Source organism: Fulmarus glacialis, unplaced genomic scaffold, assembly GCF_000690835.1.
Source record: "Fulmarus glacialis isolate BGI_N327 unplaced genomic scaffold, ASM69083v1 scaffold9914, whole genome shotgun sequence".
Lineage (NCBI taxonomy): Eukaryota > Metazoa > Chordata > Aves > Procellariiformes > Procellariidae > Fulmarus > Fulmarus glacialis.
Window position 1 is genome coordinate 174 of NW_009208677.1, and position 21,076 is coordinate 21,249.

At 41.8% G+C, this 21,076-nt stretch overlaps 1 protein-coding gene and 1 long non-coding RNA gene across 2 annotated transcripts; one reads left to right on the forward strand and one right to left on the reverse strand.

Annotated features, from left to right (window-relative positions):
• The first annotated feature begins 5,862 nt into the window (after positions 1-5,862).
• On the forward strand, positions 5,863-18,160 carry RNF10 (ring finger protein 10). The gene is made up of 16 exons (XM_009576569.1): positions 5,863-6,059; positions 7,032-7,231; positions 8,260-8,350; positions 9,385-9,569; positions 9,648-9,784; positions 11,370-11,530; positions 12,104-12,232; positions 12,389-12,647; positions 12,889-13,022; positions 13,854-13,971; positions 14,299-14,400; positions 14,905-15,039; positions 15,769-15,866; positions 16,091-16,151; positions 16,311-16,469; positions 17,388-18,160. Exons 1-16 carry the CDS (start codon positions 5,985-5,987, stop codon positions 17,462-17,464), a joined length of 2,121 nt encoding a protein of 706 aa, XP_009574864.1. The 5' UTR covers positions 5,863-5,984; the 3' UTR covers positions 17,465-18,160.
• Positions 18,161-20,084: 1,924 nt separating this feature from the next.
• On the reverse strand, positions 20,085-20,632 carry LOC104075903. Its single transcript, XR_683509.1, has 2 exons — positions 20,548-20,632; positions 20,085-20,369 (listed from the first exon to the last, which is right to left on the reverse strand). It is a non-coding gene; the product is annotated as an uncharacterized LOC104075903 (long non-coding RNA).
• Between the last annotated feature and the right edge of the window lie 444 nt (positions 20,633-21,076).

Below are 21,076 nucleotides of genomic sequence, written 5' to 3' on the forward strand. Positions count from 1 at the left end.
CGCTTTCTTTTTCCTTCCTCTTTCGGCCTTGTTCCCTCTTCGGTGAGCTGAGGTTCCTGCTCTCTTCTTCTTTTAAGGATTAATGCTTTATTTCCATTAGCATTGGAGTAATCAGCTTGAGAGCCAAAGCTTCGGTTTTATAGTAAGAATATACGCTTGCCAGTGCTTATTGAGAGAAACCTTAACTTTATTCTGTACTCAAGTTGAGTGTGCTTTTACATCTTGCTGAAGGAGGTCTGGTATCAATGCGCGGCATTCCCCTTACCGGCTGTATTTGAGTAACCTACTTTAGAGGAGTTCAGGGTTAGTCACATACTGTTTGCTCATCTGGCATTCAGACCAAAGTATTATGTCTGTCATTGCAAACAGCTGGTTTTGCTGACATAGCCGTTCATGAGGAGCCATTCTGGTTCCTGTCATCTACCTTTTCAAGGTAAGACCTGAGCCACCTCCCATTCTCTGAAACTGTTTGGGAGCAGAGTGTTCCTGCCAACCTTGCATTTTTTCCTAAAACCTAGAAATGGGGCAGTAGTGATTAAAGTTGGTGGTTTTAGTCCCGGAAGTACGTGTGAGAGTGTCTACAGGTTGCTACAACACCATCGCTGTACTCATTTCCTTCCTCCTTAGTGGTTTGTTACAACTGTATTACTTTAGATCTCTGAGAAAGCAGCGATGTATTCCAGAGGGTTAACAAAATGAGTATCTCGAAGGTGTTGACTCCTTTTTGGACCTTCTAAATGCACTCGGATCCCGGGTAGCCAAGTATTACCTGCTCTTCACATGTATTAACTGATCTTCCACAGGATAGACTGAAGTGAGTAACATGGGAGTTGGCTCACCCACAGCTCCCCAGGTTGTGGTGTAGCTGTGCGATTATAGTTAAGTTTTAACTTCAAACATATGAAAGTCTTTTTAGGAAGAACTTTTTAGGCAGTCATTTCTGGAAGCACTCCTAACTGATTTGTAAAGTTTTTTGCATCAGGATTTGATGTGAGCTAGTGTTGTTATTTTTCAGTCTCTTATTTAATTTTTTTTTCCCTCTGATGGACAGACCAAGGGAAGCAGGGGATATCAGGTGCTATGTATGCAACAAGAGTTTTAAAACCAGATCTTTGGCTTCTGATGGAATAACAAAGAATATAAACTTCTCTGCATGTGAAAGGCCAGCAGACATGAGGTTTTCTTGTTGTGGAGAACTGGTTTCTGTCTCACCAAGAGATACAGCTTCTTTTTTAGTGATGTGTGATGCTGTATGGAGGATTGTTCACAGAATATAAACATCCTTCAGTAAGGAGTTCAGGTGGCCTGTCCTATGGCTGGTGTGCCTTCATGTAGAAGAAACAGTATCTGTAGTGAGGAAGGAAGTACAAAGCCTATCATTCCAGCCCAAAATAAAAGCGTTTTTTGTGGAATGCCACCTTTTGCAGGCTTGAAACAATGTCACTAGTAGCAGAGGAGCAGTGAGGAGAGAAATCCTGATATACCATACTCTTCTACTCCAATACAATAGACTAACTTTTGATGAAAAAAACCCCAAACTGTTTTGAAGACCTCTTTTTTAATAAAACAGAAGAAAATTTTGGCTTGATATAATTCCACTTCTAAGATGCTTGTTTCTTAACTACAGTGGAGGGCAAAGGGATATGGAATGAGTTGCTTCCTTTACAGTGCATTGAAGAGGCCTGGCAAAATTAGAACCTCTTTTAGTAGGAGTAGATGTATATTTAGGAATATCTTAACTGCAGGATACTGAAAACTAAAGTGAGAAGATTCCCTTGGTCAGATTAGGGCAAACAACGACAGGACGAACATAGAGGATGCACCTGTGTTAAATTGTGGCTATGTTTTGGTAGCTGTTGCACGCAAGACACTGGCATGTCACTGTATGGGATTTTTTCCTTGAGTTCCTTACGTAGCGGATTTGGTCCACCCAATTTCTCTCCTGTTTCAGGAAAGGTATAGGAGGTATTCTGAAAATCTTGTGCCTCCTTCGAAATGGAAAGTATTCTTGGTGCACCACAGACCCTCCTCTCAATGCTGACCTTTTGTTGCATAAGTGACTTTTGCACCAATGGTCACTGGATTTGAGTCTAGTCAAGCTCTTGCCATTTAGATGCTTTTCAGAGTTGCCTGCTGTGATCAAGTCCAGCGGAAGAAATGAAGACGCGGACGTTTGTGAAACCTTGCAGTAGCTTCTCCTTCTGTTTCTCTTGCAGCACAGCTTGAAATGGGCTAAATAGGATACTGTAAGCTCTTGTACTTGTGGAAGTTGGATTCCAGCTATCTTTCAAACTTGGCCTTAGAAACTAAATTAAACTCGGAAGTTTCCAACAGAAAAGTTTCTTTGGCTTATATTAGTGCACCAACGGGAGTCACATCATTCCATTAGGATGGAATAAAGTCCCTAAGGGAAAATAGGCTTGTTGGGGTTCTCTGCAGTCCTCGAGGCCTCGTGGACAGCACTAGTTCTCACAAACGTTCCTGGCCCTTTTTATTACGGTGTGAGCATGCTTAGCTGGGGTGCGTGACTGCTCAGTCACCTCTTGCTCACTGGGATGTTTGCCTTAGCAGCAGCAATAGCTTCAGTGTGTTTTCCTGAAATCACCCTGCGGCTTAAGTGTGATCCACCACCCAAACCCCTTATGCAATACAGTTGGCTTCAACACAGTGCAGCTGAGAAGAAGAGGCAAACAAAGACGGAAGGAAACTGCAGTCCTTACCCCGGTAGCAAACCAGTACTGCAGCTCCGGGACCAAAGTGGTCACCTACAGCTGCTTTTAGTCCTGTGAACTTGATCTCTCTCTGGATCTTTGGAGATAGAGGTCCTCTAACAGAACGTGGCATCCAGCAGGAGAAACCACGGGTGTCAGGGCTTGCTCCAAAAGGCAACACAGCTTTGCTGCTAGTTTTGTAAAATTATATAGACAGTGTTTTTTATAAGTCTGTGTTCTCTTGGAGTGTGGATGGGTAGATAAATTTATTATAGATTAGATCTTGTGAGAACTGCAGAAGGACTAACTGAGGACCTGAGTGAAGAGTAAGTACCTCACCAGCGCTGTTGCTCATTTTTAATTTGCCAAGAAAAGAAGGAAAAAAGAAACTGCCAAATTCAAACCTATGCTACTTAAAACTGGGATCTAACAAGAGAGGGTGGCAGTGAGCATCTTCCACTTTTCTCCCTGCATGAGTGCAGATAGCCCTGTCCTGCCCCGCTCTTCGTGGGAATGTGAGGAGGGGTGATAGAAAGCAGAGAGCTCTCCGACACATGGCATGCTGGAAAGAAAGGTTGGAAGGAGCAGAACTGCGTAGTGGGGTGGGGGAGAAGTGTTCTAGTTTACAAATGCATACTCCAAACTCTTGGTTGTCTGTTGACTGATTTCGTTATTACTCTGATGGACCAGAATCCTCATGACGGTAATTATTCTGGGAGGGGAAACTTGCAATTAGTAAAATCAAGTTTGAAGCGTCATTAGACTGTAATGTAAGGTCCTTCCTAAAAAAGGCACAGGTGGAGAGGACTTCCCTATAGAATGTGAGTGTCATTATAGTGACTCCCAAAGGCTCTAGACTTGGTCTGAAAGGACCTGTAGTATGACAGGAATGTGTGTAAACCAGCTGACCGACAAATTTGACAGTGACTAACTTGATTAAAGCTGTGAGTAGTAGGAAATTCTTCTATCAGCTGCAGGTGCAAGCTGTTCCTTGTTCCTGGGCCTTGTAAAGAGACACTTCAGACTGAACTTCTCCTCTTGAGTTGTTTCTTTTCCCCAGTCGATGATTGCAGAGAAACTGCAAAGTTGCTATAGACACAATAGGCATGTGCCCCTGTAGCACGTTCACTGAAATTGCAGATTTAAGAGGATGGTTGAGCTCTAAACTGACAAGCTCTGCTCCTGAATAGCTGAAGTAGTAGTCCAAACCTCTTCAAAATGACTTAATTTTTTACCAGAGACTCATTAGTGTTGATTATAGCCTCTTCCCTATAAACACTCTCAAAAAAGGTCTATCTAAGTAATCATTCAGCCAGACCTGGTCACACCCTCAGTACTTCTGGCAGCTTCTGGGGTGTTTTTTTCCTGATAACACTCAACCCGTGTCTTTTTAGCCTGATGTGCGTTATAGCACTGCAAGCTATGCAAGCATGTGTTTGAGTTACATATCTCTGGTTCTGACGGAGTTGGTTCAATTCTGAATTAAAGGATCAGCCTTTTGAATAGCAGAGTAAGTGACCAGTTCTGGTGATGAAGTTTGTCTGTAAAATGTCTCTGTCACTTCATGTGAAAGTAATGATAGTGTCCTTTTACTTCTATAGCTGTAGTGGCAGGCAAAGACTGAAGTCTTCCGTGTGCAAGAAACATCAGACCACCACAAAACCCAGTCAAGCCACTTTTATTACTTAACTTATTCTTAAGAAGGCAGATCCTCAGTGGTGTACAGTAACACACGGACCTTCCAGTCCACAGCCCCCCTCTTTTTGGGGGTGCAGGTGGGAGAGAAAACTAAAAATAACAAAAAAGTGAGACTTCATGTGAATGATCCCATTCCAGCTGTTTTAAATGCTCGAGTAGATTGGAAGTGGTGCCGGGGAAGGGGAAAACTGGAGGCATGGGTAATGAAAACTACCCATATGAGAAGCACGATCCTGAATCACAGTGGCATGTTTGCCTACCACGTAAGATTTATATTAAGGGGTGGGGAGGACTATGAAGTGGGAAAAGGGAAACTAGTAGGCTTTTATAAAATGGATCTAGATATTGTATGAGGCGTTACTGTTTGTGTAACGCTTACTGAGTATCCAGAGTGACTTTGGGGCTGGCTGGTGTGGACAGATGTCTCGCTGGGCCTGTGGAGTTTTGCTTCCAAGCTTATCAACATACCTCTTCTACAAATAAAACTTGGGGCAGTTGGTGGAAATGCTAGGTTAAGTGACAGGTAAGCAGTCTGTTGTGTCCGTGGGGCATCTCTGATCTTGTGTTAAGACTATTAGAAATACCTTCATAGTATTAATTTTCTGTTCTAGCAGTGTAATGAAGCAGCTGTTTAGATGCAGGAAACCCCTCTCAAGAGCCTGACTGACTTTTCTGCTCTTGTGAGCTTTATTCCTGCAGTATTTTGCACGTGTCCTGTGTTAGAGTCAGTGGCACGCTCAGCATGCTTTTGGGCAAACAGTTCTTGTTGCATAGGTTGGTGGACTTAGTACTTGGACATCAGGCACGTGCCCTGCAAGGCCAAAGCATTGGGTTCGTGCTTCAAAATCGATTAGCATTTGTTGGCCTCGTGAAAGAAAAGGGTATTTTTAAAACAGAATTAGATCTGTTGGGGTCTTTTAAGCACAGGGGTGAGCTGAGTGAAAACAGGCAATGGGATCTTGCAAAGTAGGAGACTTCAAGACAAATGGAGGCAGCAGTATATTTATATAAGGGAACAATATATGATAAATTGTGTGTTCTCAGAAAATGGAATGAAAAAATGAACTAGTTGTTGTCAGTTTTTGTAATGGGACATGAAGGTGTGGTTTTGGTATTTATCACTTAATGTACCGGGCAACACGCTAATGTCTGGTGATGGCAACTCCAAATCTGGATAAAGAAAATTCAACCGTTCTAATAAAAGATAAAACACAGCAAATACATCCTTCTTTTATACTCTTTGACCAGTTCTTTGGGCGGTGATAGGAGTGAAGCAGTTTGGGTTGCTGGGGGGATTTGATGTCCCAATAAACACCAGCCTTTTACCCAGGGCCCACGGCAGCCGCTGGGGTGAGCACGTCTTTTGGGGCGAAGCTAGCTGAGGTGCAGTACATGTGGACAACTCTGAGGCTGCCGATCTGATTCTTGGGTTTTTTTTTTCTTTCAGATGGAAAGAATGCGAGTGGATCCAAACAGCGTTATAATCGTAAAAGAGAAACTTCATATTCAAAAAATGAGAACTTTTCCAGTCAGTCCCGTCGCTCCAATTCACAGAAAAGCAAAGCTTTTAACAAGATGCCCCCTCAAAGGGGCAGTAGCGGCGGAAGTGGCAAACTTTTTAGCTCTTGTAATGGTGGAAGACGAGATGAGGTGAGAATTGTAATGCCATGCCTCCAAGGCCTTCTTTCTTGGGACGAGAGGATCACTCTGACCTGCCTAGATAGGTCTTCTGTGTTCAGCTCCTGGGCTGGGAAGGGAAAAAAAAAAGGTGCTAACATCGTTGAGATGCCAGAATGAGTGTGAGCAGAACAACTTGGCAACCACAGAAGAGGAGTGCTCTCTGCTCTGAGAGACTTGCAATAAAAAATACCATCTGAGGAATGGGTACCTAGACGGGCCATGTACATATCTCATGAAACAGAGGTCCTTCATGAAAATATCTAGTGATACGATTTCTAGCTTTTAAGTCTGAGGTGATTGTGTCTAACCACTTCAGTGTACAAATTTGCATGCGATAGTGGTATTGGGAAAGTAATCATATTAGCCTTGGTGACATTAAGATGGCTTTTATGCTGATGTGAGTCTAAATACTGTAGACTATTTGTGGGTTTTCACTGATACTCTAATTTTTCCGTTTGAGTGGATGAGCAACACTGCTCACCTAAATTGCTGACTCCGTCAAAACTCACCTGCTGTCTCTGTTGAATTCTCATTCTTTGCTTCATTATATGAAAACTAACCAAAACAAGTACAACCTGTGCAAATAGTAATCAGACTTGTATTACTGGCTGTCTAAAAGAATATTGTCAGGATTCGAACAATTTTCTTCTGTTATTAATCTTGACTGCTAGGTTTTGCCAGCTTTTACTTGTCCTTATGTGGGTTGGTTTTATGCTCTCCTCCTTTTGATCAGTGTGGGGTAAGACCACTCAGTTCTAACTTTCAGGTTCTCATGCACTTCTAACGCTGCACTACTTGATTTGCAGAACTGGAATGGGAGAAGGTGAGTGAGTGGATGCTGCGTATTCTGTATGTAATCACTGATGGGGCCTGGGTATCAACTTGTACTGGTGCTTTTGCAGTAAATTCTAGCAAGTTCTAACAAATGCTGTTGTCTCTTAGGTAGCAGAGGCTCGGCGGGCAGAGTTCAGCCCTGCCCAGTTCTCTGGTCCCAAGAAGATTAATCTGAACCACTTACTGAACTTCACTTTTGAACCCCGTGGCCAAGCAGGCCATTTTGATGGGAATGGACATGGCAACTGGGGGAAAAGGAACAAGTGGGGACATAAGCCTTTCAACAAGGAGCTCTTCCTACAGGCCAAGTGAGTGGAAGACTAGCAGGGCTCTTAGACTTCTACAGAGACACTGAGCTGTGAGGCATGATGAGCCAGGGAATTGTGTTTCCCCTTGACTACTTGTATTGACTTTCCCAGGGTGAAGTTACCTCTCCGTAGTGTTTTTAGTGGTAATGACTATGCTTGAAAGGGATAAAAATATATCAAGTTGTCATCTTTACCTATTTACAAGGTATCTGATGGAGTGGGTCCTTTAGGTACAAACCAATTAGTCTTCTGCTCTAGTTTTCTAGCATCGCTTGTGGAATATGACACTCCATTTGGGAAGACCTGTGTAGTTCCCTTACAGAAAACAGTTGTTTTTTTCCAAAAAATAGTATGTTGAGATGGTAGGGGTAGCAGTTGCTGGATGAAAGCTAATCTGAATTTGTAAGTCCCAGAAGCAATTACTCATATGGGTCTTAGTTCTTAAACTGCCTATTTCACAGGCCCCTAGGTATGTAGTGTAACCCAAATGATAAGTATAGTAATCCAGCAGCAGAATTGCTTTTGACTGGAAATAATGGTCACTTTCACCAGAATTTGAAGTGTGTTTAGGACTTCCTCTATCTGATCACGTTAAAGATTAAAAAAAACTGTTTTCAGCATTGATGCTTCTGATTTTTCCCTATTGTTTTGTGGCTTATTGTAGTGAAGTCTATTTGCAGGAACCCCAGTAGTTCTAGTTTTTGTGAGCATATTTTCTCCACTTGTGGATTCCCTGTTTTTTAATAGGTACCCCGATGGAGCTGGCTGTTTCTTATACGATTCTGGAAAACCACTCTGCCTGGCTCATTCTGCAGTTACTGTGTGATGTTTGCCTAACTGAAATTAGGCACACCTGTATTCTGGAAATCTGGTTGTGAATTGAACACTTTGTTTTTTGTTGGTAGAATTACTGACTGCGTCCAGCAGTTTTCTGCTGGACAAAGAAGCTCAGAGAATCCTATAGGATAGTTCTCAAAGAATTTTTAGAAGCAACTGAGTGGATCATCTGTCTCTTTGCCTTTCCCCAGCTGCCAGTTTGTTGTCTCTGAAGAACAGGACTACACAGTCCACTTTGCTGATCCAGATACCTTGGTCAACTGGGACTTTGTGGAGCAAGTGGTCAGTTGTGATGGGCTAGATTTTTTTTCTTCTTCTTCTTCTTAAGAAGCTCAACCTGTCTTTAACTGCCTCTTTATCTCTGTGATGTTACGTAAAACTCAGCTGTTTCTGAGTTGAGGCCTCTTCTGTCACTCCCACAATACTGGGAAAGATCTGTCATGGAATATATTATGAAATACTTTCATGACAGGAAAAGAGAAGTGCTAAAATCTATTAGGAAAATTAGCAGCTTCTTCTTGCTTTCACAGATGGGAGCTCATCAAAAATAGTATCTGACATTCTGTAGACAGAGTCCTTGTGATCGAGATATTAACAGAAAACTTGGGCATGAGTCCATGGAAGAGGACTAGAGTGTAGAATTTTGAAGAATTATTCTGTGCATAGGTGGCCCATCTTGCCTAGCAACAAAATGGAAAATCTCTTGAGAATTGTTGTCAGAACTTCGGGTTGCCTCAAGTAGAAACTTACTATCTGCCAAGGCTAGTCTTGGTGTATGGTGTAGCTGGAGAGGAGATAGGCTTACTGTTACCTGAAGCTACCAGAGAGCTGAAAAATCTAGGTGCTTGCTTGGCAGTTATGTCTCTGCAACATACAGATGCTAACAAAGTGTCTGACTAAACTAGCATGTTCATGGAAATAGGTAAGTTCAGTCTCGCAGTTAAACAGGGCAGCACAAGTCTGCTTGTGTAAGTGAGGCGACAGCTCATTTGCTGTCTTCTCAGTGTCTGAATTCGGATGATGAAGGTGCTGCTAACTCTTAGAGGTATGAATACATGAGGGGAAACATGAGAAGGGTCACTTTTTTAATGTCATTAGAGTAGAAATACCGGGTGGGTGGCTTTGAAGGTTATTCCATGTGCAGTCTGAAGGTGTTACTTAGTTCACAGTGTACTTAATTTCTTGGTGAATAAGCAGAGCCTAAAGAGCTGGAAGATCAATATGTTAGAGTAGATCTTACAGGTGGTTTATTCTGTAGCACAGGAACTGATTTCTAAGTCTAAAACTTGTGCTATTCTTCTCATGTGCCATTTCAGCGAATTTGTAGCCATGAAGTGCCCTCTTGCCCAATATGTCTGTACCCACCAACCGCAGCAAAGATCACCCGCTGTGGACATATCTTTTGTTGGGCATGTATCCTTCACTATCTCTCCTTGAGTGAAAAGACCTGGAGTAAATGTCCTATTTGTTATGGCTCTGTTCACAAGAAGGATCTCAAGAGGTGAGACTGGATATTTATTAAATGATGTATCTTTTTGAAATGTTATTTTTTCCCACTTACCTCCTCCTTACATTGCAGTGTTGTTGCTATGGAAACACGTCAATATGCAATTGGTGATATCATTACGATGCAACTTATGAGAAGAGAGAAAGGTGTTCTGATAGCACTGCCCAAATCTCAGTGGATGAATATGGTGCAGCCTGTTTACGTTGGAGGTGAGTGTATCTGAGTACTGGTGGTTGGCGTCCTGCTCCTAACTGTGACTTGTGTAGAGAGGATTTACCATGGCAATGCCATGCTGTCACCTCAAATAAACCAGACTACAAAACATGGGTTTTAGCAGGTGAAAACTAATGACCGCATATTAATAATAAGCTTTCTACCCACGCTTTGTTTTTTGTAAGGCTTGAACTTGTGTGCTGTTTCCCTTCAAGTTACTGCATTGCAGACTCCTGCCTTCTCGATCATTGGTATTAGTTTGATGTGTGTTCTGTATCGTACAGTCATTGGTGTCACTCTTGCTGCTTTTGTTGGCTCTTCAGCGTCCTTAACTTTTTTTCCCTCCTGGCTCCTCATTATACAGCTTAGCAAAAATAACTGTGTCTAAACTATTTCAAGGATGTGATCTTCAACAAGGTTCTCATCATCTTCACTTACCAACTAAAATCTGTGAATGATGTGGGAAAATAATCAAAATTATTGCAAACCTATTCCAAACATCTGTTGCCTGACTTCTTCAGTTTTCTCCAGTCAAGCAATGTGACTAACACATCATCATCTTATCTGTTAGTATCAAAAATTTTGATTTGTGTTAGTCACAAAAATTTTGTGACTAAAGAAATAATTTTACTTAACATTGCTGTTTTGTGGGCTGTCTTGGCTCACTTCATTTTGCAGTCACATTTATGAAAGGTCGCGTGCATTTAAGCTCTCTGTAAAAAGTCAAGTCTCCTAACGCATGATGGGTATCCAGCATGCAGGGTGTGTGCTTACGTGTTTCTCAGTATTTGAAAGTAAATGACTGTAAATCCTTTCATAAAACAAACAAAAGCACAAATACGGGACTTGAGATCATTCTAAACCCAGGAAATTCAGCATTAACTTGGTGTTCTGTGGACAAGGTTGGACCATTGGGGAGCAGTGAATATAGGGACTGTGCTAGTATGTGATGCTATGGTTGCTGTAAAGTTTATAGTTAAGATAAGCACTCTAGTAACAAAGATGACTACCTTTTGCTAAAGCTGCAATTCTTTAGCTTACTATTTCTGCTGTGCTTCTTGTAAAAACCTCATATTAATGTTTTGTATGGATTTTTAATACGTACGGGCTTATGAACTAGTTTGAGCCAAAACAGAGGTCACTTTTGCAGAACTTTCCAGTTGCAGTATTTTTGAGTATGTAGAGAAGAGGCAGAAGCTGCAGACTGCATTGTTTCGGGAAGTTTTGATCACCCAAGGCTTCTCAAGGGCGATGCTTCCACAGCATAGAAGTTTAGACTTGACTTTTTTTTTTTTTTTTTTGACGTGTAGCAACTGAGTGGTGAAGAGACAGGTTGAAAGTGGCAGATAAACTGCTGTGTGGGGGAGATGTGTGTAGCAGAGCAGTTATGTGGCACCAGCTTGTGTTATCAAGGATATAATGGTAATACGCGGAGTCTGTGTCAAACTCTTGCTAAGTATTGTCTGCCCTGGGGTGGATTAACTCACACAATTGAGCAGTTACAAAACTTTGGAAGAAACAGCAGTCCAAACCGGTGCCTCTACACACGAATATTAATGATTTGGTGCTCCTTCTGTTCAGATGACCAGCACAGTCAGTATTCAAAGCTGCTTCTGGCATCCAGGGAGCAGGTCTTGCAGCTGGTGATTCTGGAGGAGAAAGCGGCATTACTAAAACAGTATGAGGAAGAAAAACACACCTCAGAGGCTTGCTTTATTGAGGCAGCTATCCAGGAACTGAAGGTGAGAACCTCTTTGGAGACTTTTAGTGACTTTATTTTTAAGAGTGTGCTGAGTGCTGAGCATCTATGTTCTGCTGCATAAGCGGTTGTGTGTGATTATTCTGGTCTCCACGATGTACATACTAGCATGGTGGTGATGTTTGCCGCTAGAATAGCGTTATAAATCTTGGAGGAGATTGTAGCCTTTGGACCCCAGGTATCTGGCATGATGTTCAAGATAACAGAACAGAAAGCTTTTTACTGAATGGTATTCCTTCCATAAATGTAAAGGAGTTCTGCTTTCAAAGGAAGATGTGTTTCCTTTTCAGGTCCAGCAGTTTCTGGGTTAACTTCTATCGGGCAGACATGAGCAAACCTGTAGAATATTCCTTTTCAAAGCCTTTAGGCATCCTACAATGGGTGTGCTTTCCAGTCACAAGAAGGAGAGGACCTCTCTTCAAGGGTCACCCTTTGTCACAGATGAATTACAGATCTATGAAAACCTGAAGTATAGGACAAAGCTAAAAGTAACTATGGTGATAATCTCCTGGCTTAAACAGGAAATGTAAACTTGTTCTCTTTGGATGACCTGTAGGAGCGAGAAACAGCACTTTCTGCTGACCAGGATAAAAACAATGACATTACTGGAATCAATGCAGCTGTGGAAGAATTGGTCCTAGAAAGCTCCAAGGCTGTGGAGCCTGCAGTTTCCCAAGAGAAAAAGGTGGGTGACAACTCTGCTCTGGCAGATCTTGTTAATACTTAATTTTGCCACTTTACACTGCAGTGTATGGTGAACTGGTGCCAAAGATTTTTGCAGAGATTATAATCTTTTGAAGGAGGTGATGTGGCACTAACTGTATGCTCTCTGCTGGGATAGTGTGGTGTGGAATATCTCTCTGCATTTGATGAGGAGCTTCTGGAGCCTTGCTCTGATCTGGCAAGTTCCTTTTCACCTCCTGTGGAAGCAGAAGAGGCAGAGCTGGATGAAGAGGAAGTACCTGAGGTGGACACTGTAGGGGAACTTGATATGAACACTACAGAAGAACCAAATCCAGCTGAAACAAGCTACCAAGAATCTAAAGATAAAATTAGCAGTGGACATCTTAGCAACTCTCCTTTTTACTATTTCTATCAAGGTCAGTGCAATGAAATCCTGGAATCGTGGGGGCAGAGATGCCTCCTTTGGGATCCTTCTTGGGGAAGATGTTTGTCACTTCATTAGATGCACTAACCCCTGTGAAATAAAAGTCCCACAGAAACTCAGAAAGGAGCTTTAATTTTATTACTGGAGAATGTACTGAGGTGGGGAGAAGGGTACTGAAAATTAACAGGCAAAGAACAAGATCTGATCTTATCTGATCTTATCTGATCTTATAGCGGAGGATGGACAGTGTATGTATCTTCACCCTGTGAATGTTCGATGTCTTGTTCGTGAATATGGCAGCTTGGAGAAGAGTCCAGAGAAGATAACTGCAACTGTAGTGGAGATAACTGGCTACTCAATGACAGAGGTAGTTATTTTATCTTCTTATTAATTAAGGCTCTTGTTTTAGCAGATTGATCATTGTAGCTGACAGATGAGACTTGTTTCTCTTCAGTAATAAGAAATAATAACTATGAATGGGTAGGCATGCTAATCTGTGAAGGGCATCTGTGTAAGGTGCAGGACCTTATGTTGCTTTTGACAAGTAGGCTGCAGTCTAGTTTTTTTTTTTTTCCCCTAGAAAGTAGGAAGTTCCAGGAGTAAAAGAATTGCAAGCTTAAGATTGGTTTGTTGTTAAGCTGTCTAAAAAAAGTAAATTCTTTTCTCATATAAGACAGTAGCTTGAACTAGACAGATTATTATCTTTCTCAACCTGAAGTATTCTGCCTCTGTCTGGAACAAACAGTTGTTTCTGAGCATCAAGGGTAGAGGTGGGATGTTATGAAAATAAAGAGAATGGAAAGAAAATTCAATGTTTGAGATAGAGGGAGTGAAAGTTCTTAAGGCTCTGAAGTTCAAGGGATATTTGGTGCAGTGCAAAAATAATTGCATCGGAAGACTGGTATTGTAGAATTTTATTCCAGTGATGTGAGTGAGAAGGGAGGAATAACAAGAAGATGAATAAGCGAGCTGGAGTAACTGCATCCAAATCTGATTATGATGTGGTTGGTGGAGATCTTGGAGCATTTGGTCTGACCCAGGGCATTCTTCACGTGTTTGTAGTTTATAAAGTGATTGTTGTGTCACTGCTGCTGTTTTTTAACATTTGATTTGATGATGGTGGGCGTTCTGTCTCTGTAAGCTATTCATCAGTATGGCAGCCTCTGGACCTTGTTGTGATCTGCGCTTTTTTTATCAGGATATAAGACAGCGTCATCGCTACCTCTGTCACTTGCCCCTCACCTGTGAGTTCAGCATTTGTGAACTGGCTCTGAAGCCACCCGTCATCTCTAAGGAGACTTTAGAGTTGTTTTCAGGTTGGTACTACCTTTCTAGTAGTCTCTGTCCTGTATCCGTGAGGGTGAAGGGGAAGTCATTCTTATCCCTTAATGGCAGAAGAAAGAACATACATAGCAGCTTTACTCTTCTTGCACCAACTGTCTAATGACTACTAGGCAGAACAACCTCAATTCACTGTTTTATAGACAATTATACAAAGAATAAAAAAGCCTGACTGCTTGGAAGAGAAGCATATCTTGTAACTAATGTGTTATAACTGAATACATTGTTCTCAAAGCTGGAGAAAACATTGCCAAAGTATTGGTGTGGGGTTTTTTATATCCAATGCTGTGCATCGCTCCTAGATGACCTTGAAAAGAGGAAACGTCTACGGCAGAAAAAAGCTCGTGATGAACGACGACGTGAACGCAGAATTGAGATGGAAGAAAACAAGAAACAGGGCAAATGTAAGTCATGATTGAGCATGACTGGTGGATTTCCAGTCATCTTTAGTTGCTGAGCTGATTTCTTGAGCTATAGGATGAACTCTAAGGCCTTTAGTTTGTAGTGTGCACTTAGAAGAAGATTACAAGGTATTAGAAACAACATCTGTAGAGTGAAAAATATAAGCTGTTTTAGTCAGGATGTTAAATGATGTGCAAGTATGCAGCAATTGCATAACATTATGGGAGAAACAGAGGACATTTGAGGGTGCAGTTATCTCCACAGTATATATAGCTCTCAGGATTCTTAATTGCTGTTTTTATAGTAATCATGATATAGAGTGAAAAGTGAAGAAGGAACAAAAATGCCTAGGAACTGCTTTCGTCCAGCAGCAGGGCTTGTACTGGTCTCTAAAATAGCGGGTGGAAAGAAAATTGAGTTGGCACCTTCTAGACTCCTGAAACAACTTGCATATTGACAGTCCTCCCCCACATCGTGTAGTGCTTTAATTTAAAACCTCTTTCTAGATCCAGAGGTCCATATTGCTTTAGAGAATCTGCAGCAGTTCCCTGCTTTTACCTCTTGCCCTGGAGAAACTACCAGCATTGATCATCAGAGCTTCTGTCTGTCTCCTCTTGGCAGAAGCCCTGTGTTTCAGACAGGTGAGCATCTGGAAAAACACATCACATCTAGCTCTTGATCATTCTTTTGGGATCTGGTGCTCAGGTCATCACGCTAAACTTTCTTAATGCTGATCAAAGACTGCTTCTTTCCTAGATTGCCTATGAGATCATACACAAAAGGTTGACACAGCTAAGAAACATTCTGGTCCTTTGTCTGCTTTTTACTAGCTCTACTTCAGTGACAATATGAGATCTGCATTGTAGTTACCCCATCTTTTAAATCTTTATTAAGGCAGAAGAAAAGAAAGGAAAAAAATTCCCCAAAAAAGGAAGAGAAGTGTGTATGCCAGGAAAACACCACTGGCATTTTATTTCTACCCTCTCCATCTTCCCCACCACATTATACTAAAATAAAATGTAGTTGATGAACACTCAGGTTGTTGTCTGATGATGCTTTAGCAAATGTTTTATGTTGCAGATCATAAAAAATATTAAACAGAAACTATTCTTAAATGTTTTTCTCAAAAACAAAAAAGAAACACCACAAAAAAACCAAACACCACACCCAACAAATTTAAATCTCCCTTAAATAAAAACATTGAGGAAATTTGAGAGGTCCCACTGTGTGACTGATGGATGGAACTGATGAGATAAAAATGGTTAATTTTGTAAGATGATAAAACTATTTCCGTTTCATCCTGATAAGCAGCATAATGAGTGCCTTTGCCAAATGCAACCGGCTTTAATTGTCTGCTGCTTTCTCTGTAGAGTCTATTCCAACCCCACTGTCGCCTGCTGCCAGCCAGGTCAGCCCGTTGCTCTGTGGGAGTTTGGAAGAGGAGTCTCCCTTCCCTTCCTTTGCCCAGGTAAGCCATGTAGCAGAGTAAATCTTGTCAGAATTACTTGTGTCTTAGTTGGGGGTTAGTCTGAGAACACAATTGCTTTCACAAAACAATGTGGGATAAATCTTATGAAGACAACATAGGGTTTGAGTGCTTGAAGGGGTTCCTAGATTTTCTTGCCACTTAGGGGATATGCAGGATTGTTCTAGTACATGGGATTTGATCATATTTTACAACTTTTTTGATAGATGTTGAGAGTTGGAAAGGCAAAACCAGAAACATGGCCCAAACCTGCTCCAAAGGCAAGAGGTAAAAAAATTTGGTACTTACTACTTCTGGTTCTTCACCGTTCATCTAAATATAAGAAATCTTGTAACTTCACAAGAAACATCCAGAGTGTGGAGGGGCATTTGCACTGCGAAAGTTCTGTACAGCCTTCTGCCTCTCAAGGCCCTTTCCTTCTTTCAGATGAGAACACTCTGGCACTCCCTGTGCCAGTGGATAGTGATGGAGAAAGTGACAGCTCCGACCGCATACCTGTGCCCAGCTTCCAGAATTCCTTCAGCCAAGCTATTGAGGCAGCCCTCCTGAAACTGGACAAACCGTCCACAGCTGATCATTTATCAGGTAAAAGGTGGGGGGGAAGGCATGAAAAACTTCTGAAGTGAAAAATTTGAATATTTCCCCTTCTTCCTCTGGGAGAAGTGAGAGCAGCAATTTTGGGGACCAAAAATTGGCCGCAGAACAGTTCTGAAAATTGTCAGGTTGTGGTTTCTGAACAGCTTCACTAGGGCTTCTGTTAGCTTAAAGCACTCTCTTAGTGGGAGCTGGGAAGATCTCCAACTAGCAAAGAATTCTGTTAGGACAAAGATGGCTTTTGACGATCATGTTTGCCATGTCTCTGCTGGAACTTAATTTAAGCTTTATCTCAAGGAAGTTCAGCTTATGCACTTTTAAACTAAAAATACCTGAGCTGCTGAACTACCACTTAAGTTTGACCAAAATGTCAAGGTAACTGCTAGCTGAAATTTCAAATTAGGGAGTCTGAAACAAATTGAGATGAACTTAAACCTCCAAGCCTGGTGCTGGCTGATAAAATTCATTTATAATGCTCAGTTCTGATATTTAGCTTTGGGTCCTGTTTGGAGGCTGCACTGAATCATGGAGAGAGTTGGATGGGAAGGCCTGGGAGTTTCGGTGAAATTGAGCATCAGCTCCAGTGGTAGTGGTTTTTGGACATGGATGAAAGCAATACTTGTCGGAAAGGCAAACTGCTGCACTCTTGCAGTCCTAGGATCTGCTGTTGCAACAGCAACTTTAGAATCAGTTAGGCATGTTTATAGGTGTGTTTTAGGTGTGATGGAGCCTCCCTTAGTTTGTCTGCAATAATTTTTTTGTTAAAATTAAACCCCTGGTGCTCAGTGAGTTGATAGGAAGTGTCACGGACCCATAGAAGTCATTTAGGCTAGGGAAGACCATTTATCATTTCTGTGTGATGTTCCTATTCCATGAGAAGAATGACAGTATCATTTTAATTCTTCACAGAGGAAAAGGGAGGCAAGAAAAGAAAGAAACAGAAGCAGAAGCTATTGTTCAGCACCTCTGTTGTTCACACAAAGTGATTCTGCTATTCAAGAGAAGTTTCCTCTCCTGGTTTTCTTTTAATTTTGCTTTGTTTTGCTGCTATAGTTTAAGTATTTAAATTTGAACAGACTAAACTTGTATTTCCGGGGCTTCTAGGGTGTTCAGGAGGAAGCCATGGCAGTATATGTTGAAGTAAGATCTTTTGATTCCAACTGCTTAATCAGTTTATACTGAAACAAAGTTTTGAAAGAAACAACCCAGAGGCAAATCAGCCAAGGCATCTAGTCTGTGCCAAGGCGGTTCTTTTGGCCTAATAAGCAGTATGAAAGTCTTTACAGCTGCGTGGCACTGCCAGAATACTGCAATATTACCTAAGTGAAGAGGCAGAGAGCCTTCATTTCCCTAGAAGTATTCATGGGCAGAAGTCCACCTGACTGTGACAGTAGTGCTGTTTCAGTCAAGCTGTCAAACTGCTCTCTTGAGAAACTGGTTTTCGCTGCACTGGAAATGGGCAAAAGAGCTTCCTGGCTTTAGAGTGTTAGCTGCTATATCTGTTCTTTTTCTAAAGAGCAAGAATTCCTCCTGTTCTCCTGGCTTGGAAAGATTTAAAGCTGAGGTGAGTGTAAAGCAGAACTTGGCTACTTGGTTTTGAAGTGACTCAATGAATTTGTGTATTTCAAAATGCGTACTGGCACTAGTGGTAGAAGGAATCTCCGGGCTTCTCTCAGTTGTTCAACTCTGTTTTAATGTGGGTGAGTGAGGCTGCTAATTTTTTCTTTTTTTTTTGCCAACCATGGGCTACACATTCTTTGTAACCTGATCATCTAGAATAAACACTCCACCGTAGGGCTCTTGGTAACTACCTGAATGATGTTTTGACACTGGCTGCTCTTGAATTGGAAGAACAACTGATAGCTGGAGTCTGTAGATAATTTTTATCCCCCAGCAAGAAACTGGGGCGTCTTGTACTGGGAGAAGGGCCTGTATCCGCTTGGTTCTGGGATGTAAGTTGATCTGCGCTAAGTACCTCGGGCTATAAACATGCCTTTTCTGGACCCCTCCCCACTCTTTCTTTGGGTGGTCACATTCTGCACTGCTTGTGGTTTGATTTGAGCTAATGAGTTAAGTGGTGTGGATTTTGTTGAATAAAATGAACTATAGGTGTAATGTACCAGTCAAGGCCACAGTTGCAATAAATCATATGCACACGCACTTACCGTACTGCACACTTCCTGAGCTGTAACTGAACTGTCCCATCAACGTGGAGCACAATACCACGTGTTGCAGATTCAAATCATACCTTCCTACTGACAATTCATGCCAGGGAGCTGGCACTAACTTACAGTGCAAGACTGAGAGGCGTCTCCTGTTACCTTCAGCCCCATCGATGGTCTGCCTGCATTTGCACGGGCTTTAAAAGGTTGATGTGCTCTCTCCCTCCGACGCTGTGACTGGTCTGAGCAAGGAGGCTGTGTGTTTGAGACTCCTGGAGTCAGGTATTCTAACATTGTTAGAATGTTGGTAAAGCCATTGGTTGCGTCCCTATTTAAAAAGTTTGTCAATATGTTGATGCTTGATTTCAAAGCAATAGGCTCCATATTATGCAAGTGCTTCCTCGAGGCACTTAAGCGTGTGCGCATGGGAAGCTAGTACCAAAGAGTGTACTTCACAAAGCTCTGTATGCGGCTGTGATCCAGAAAGAAGGGGGAGACGGGGGACGTAAAGAATACTTCAGCTGCTACAGGAGGATAGAGGAAACACTTGTGAAACGTTCTTTGAAAGCAGCTTGACTTCACGCTTGGTCACAATTAACTACACTTGATGGAAACAGTACAGCTTCTCAAGTGCAAAGAAACAAAGACAAGATGCCTGAAAGTGATAACACATCTTGCTGTTAATGCTTTACGTGCACATTGGAAAATTATTGGTGAGGGCAGAGAAAGGAACTAAGTAAGAAAGATTCAAGCATGCAGTTAACTGCCTTCACAGTACTATTGTTTCCTATTTGTAATAGTCATTTTAAGCCATGGAACAGGAGTAACTACTTAGTGTCTAACCACTATCTGTTGTGTTCTATTATCTCTACACATTTATAGTCAACTTTGCATTGGGAAGAGAGACAGAATAGCTGGAGCTGGTGTAACTCGCCTCCACCTCTCACAGGGACTAGAACAAGTAAGGGAGCAATGCGGGCAAGGAAAACCGTCCCTTCTGCAGGGGCGGTCTCCACAGGACAGCATCTTCAAGTTGTATCTTGTTTTCCTACGGATTCAAGAGATAATACCAGCAACGCTACTTTCCTGTAACTGATTGGTGTAAACTTAATAAATATCTAAGCAGTACTTGTACCTGAGTTTTACAATGGGTCAGATGGAGCTCTACCTTGCATTCCCTGTAATCTCTGCTCCTGTGTACACAACTGGTGTTTTTGTGACTCAAAACAATGGCTAGCCCTATGGATAACAGGTGCACTTGAAGATAGGTAAAAAACAGTAAGATGTTAATGCTTTTTCTGTACTGAAGAATAACTACATTCCTTGTCCATGCCAACTGCCTAAAGCTCACTTCTACCTCAGCATGAAGATCCCATTGAGCTGCTACACTCCTTAGGAGTGCAGGTGGTTTTGACTCTTGGAGTGAAACAGGCAAGTAACCTACTTAAGTAAAACCATTTTTGTTTTTTTTTAAATTTATTTAAGAACACTCGGAATGGGGGAATGAAGTCTAAATATGACCAGATGCTTTTTCTGTCCCCTGCATTGCTTAACACTGAGGACAACTGGTAGTAACATCTTGATTACACAAGTACAGGACAGAGGTGAACAGTAACTAGTAATGTTCAGTCTGTCTCTGTGCCATCATCATCTTCCTCATCTCCACTTTGAGACTGCTCTTCTGTAAGGGAACAGCTCAACAAGGACTTCTGTACACACCGTCTTTCCTCTGCAATAAAGAGAGCAACAGAGGGTCATTACTTGATCTCTTCACATACACTGGAATATCCTCAACTTCTAAAAAAAGGAACATCTCTCAGTTCAAGAATTCAGAAGTAGCTCAGCATATCCTACAAAACCCACAGGAACTAAGGCTGCATTTTAGTAAAGCGGCTGGAGGAACTCACCTTCATTTGTACAGTTTTGCAACAACATCAGCAGCTGTCTTCTGTTATACTGAATTAGAAATTTCTGACATGTTCTTATAGTACCTGTGGGAGTCACAAGAACAGTATGTAACAATCTACAAAACCAAATGTTTCAGAGCTCTAGTGTATTTTCTGAAGATCACTGTATCAAGTGACAAATGCCCCAGGCAACAGCTTTATTAATGCAAGTGCTAAGAAGTGGCTGTAGACTTCGTTTCCCCACTGTTGGGGTTAAGTGGTGGAATAATAATTTCTAACGTGTAGTGCCCATTATTTGCCCCAAGTGGTTAATTTTCAGGACATGGATGATGCTATACTTAGAAAATATATTTTAAAGAGAAAATAATGTAATACAGTATTTGCTGCTCTGTGTTAAATGTAATGAAGATTCAAGCAGAATTAACGAGGGTTTCGACAAAGATCGGCTGGTGCCTGTTTCTTACTTAGCTCTGCCAGAAGCTGCTAGGTTAGCGGCGCCTGAGGCGGGCCTGCCGCATCCCAGCGGTCA

Bases quoted from the DNA above. Each gene is read 5' to 3' on its own strand.
- RNF10 (XM_009576569.1), top strand. From the start codon at position 5,985: ATGCCCCCTCAAAGGGGCAGTAGCGGCGGAAGTGGCAAACTTTTTAGC. The intron at 8,351-9,384 runs GTCAGTTGTGAT...GTGCCATTTCAG, and splicing joins GGGACTTTGTGGAGCAAGTG to CGAATTTGTAGCCATGAAGT. The intron at 15,867-16,090 runs GTAAGCCATGTA...CTTTTTTGATAG, and splicing joins CCTTCCCTTCCTTTGCCCAG to ATGTTGAGAGTTGGAAAGGC.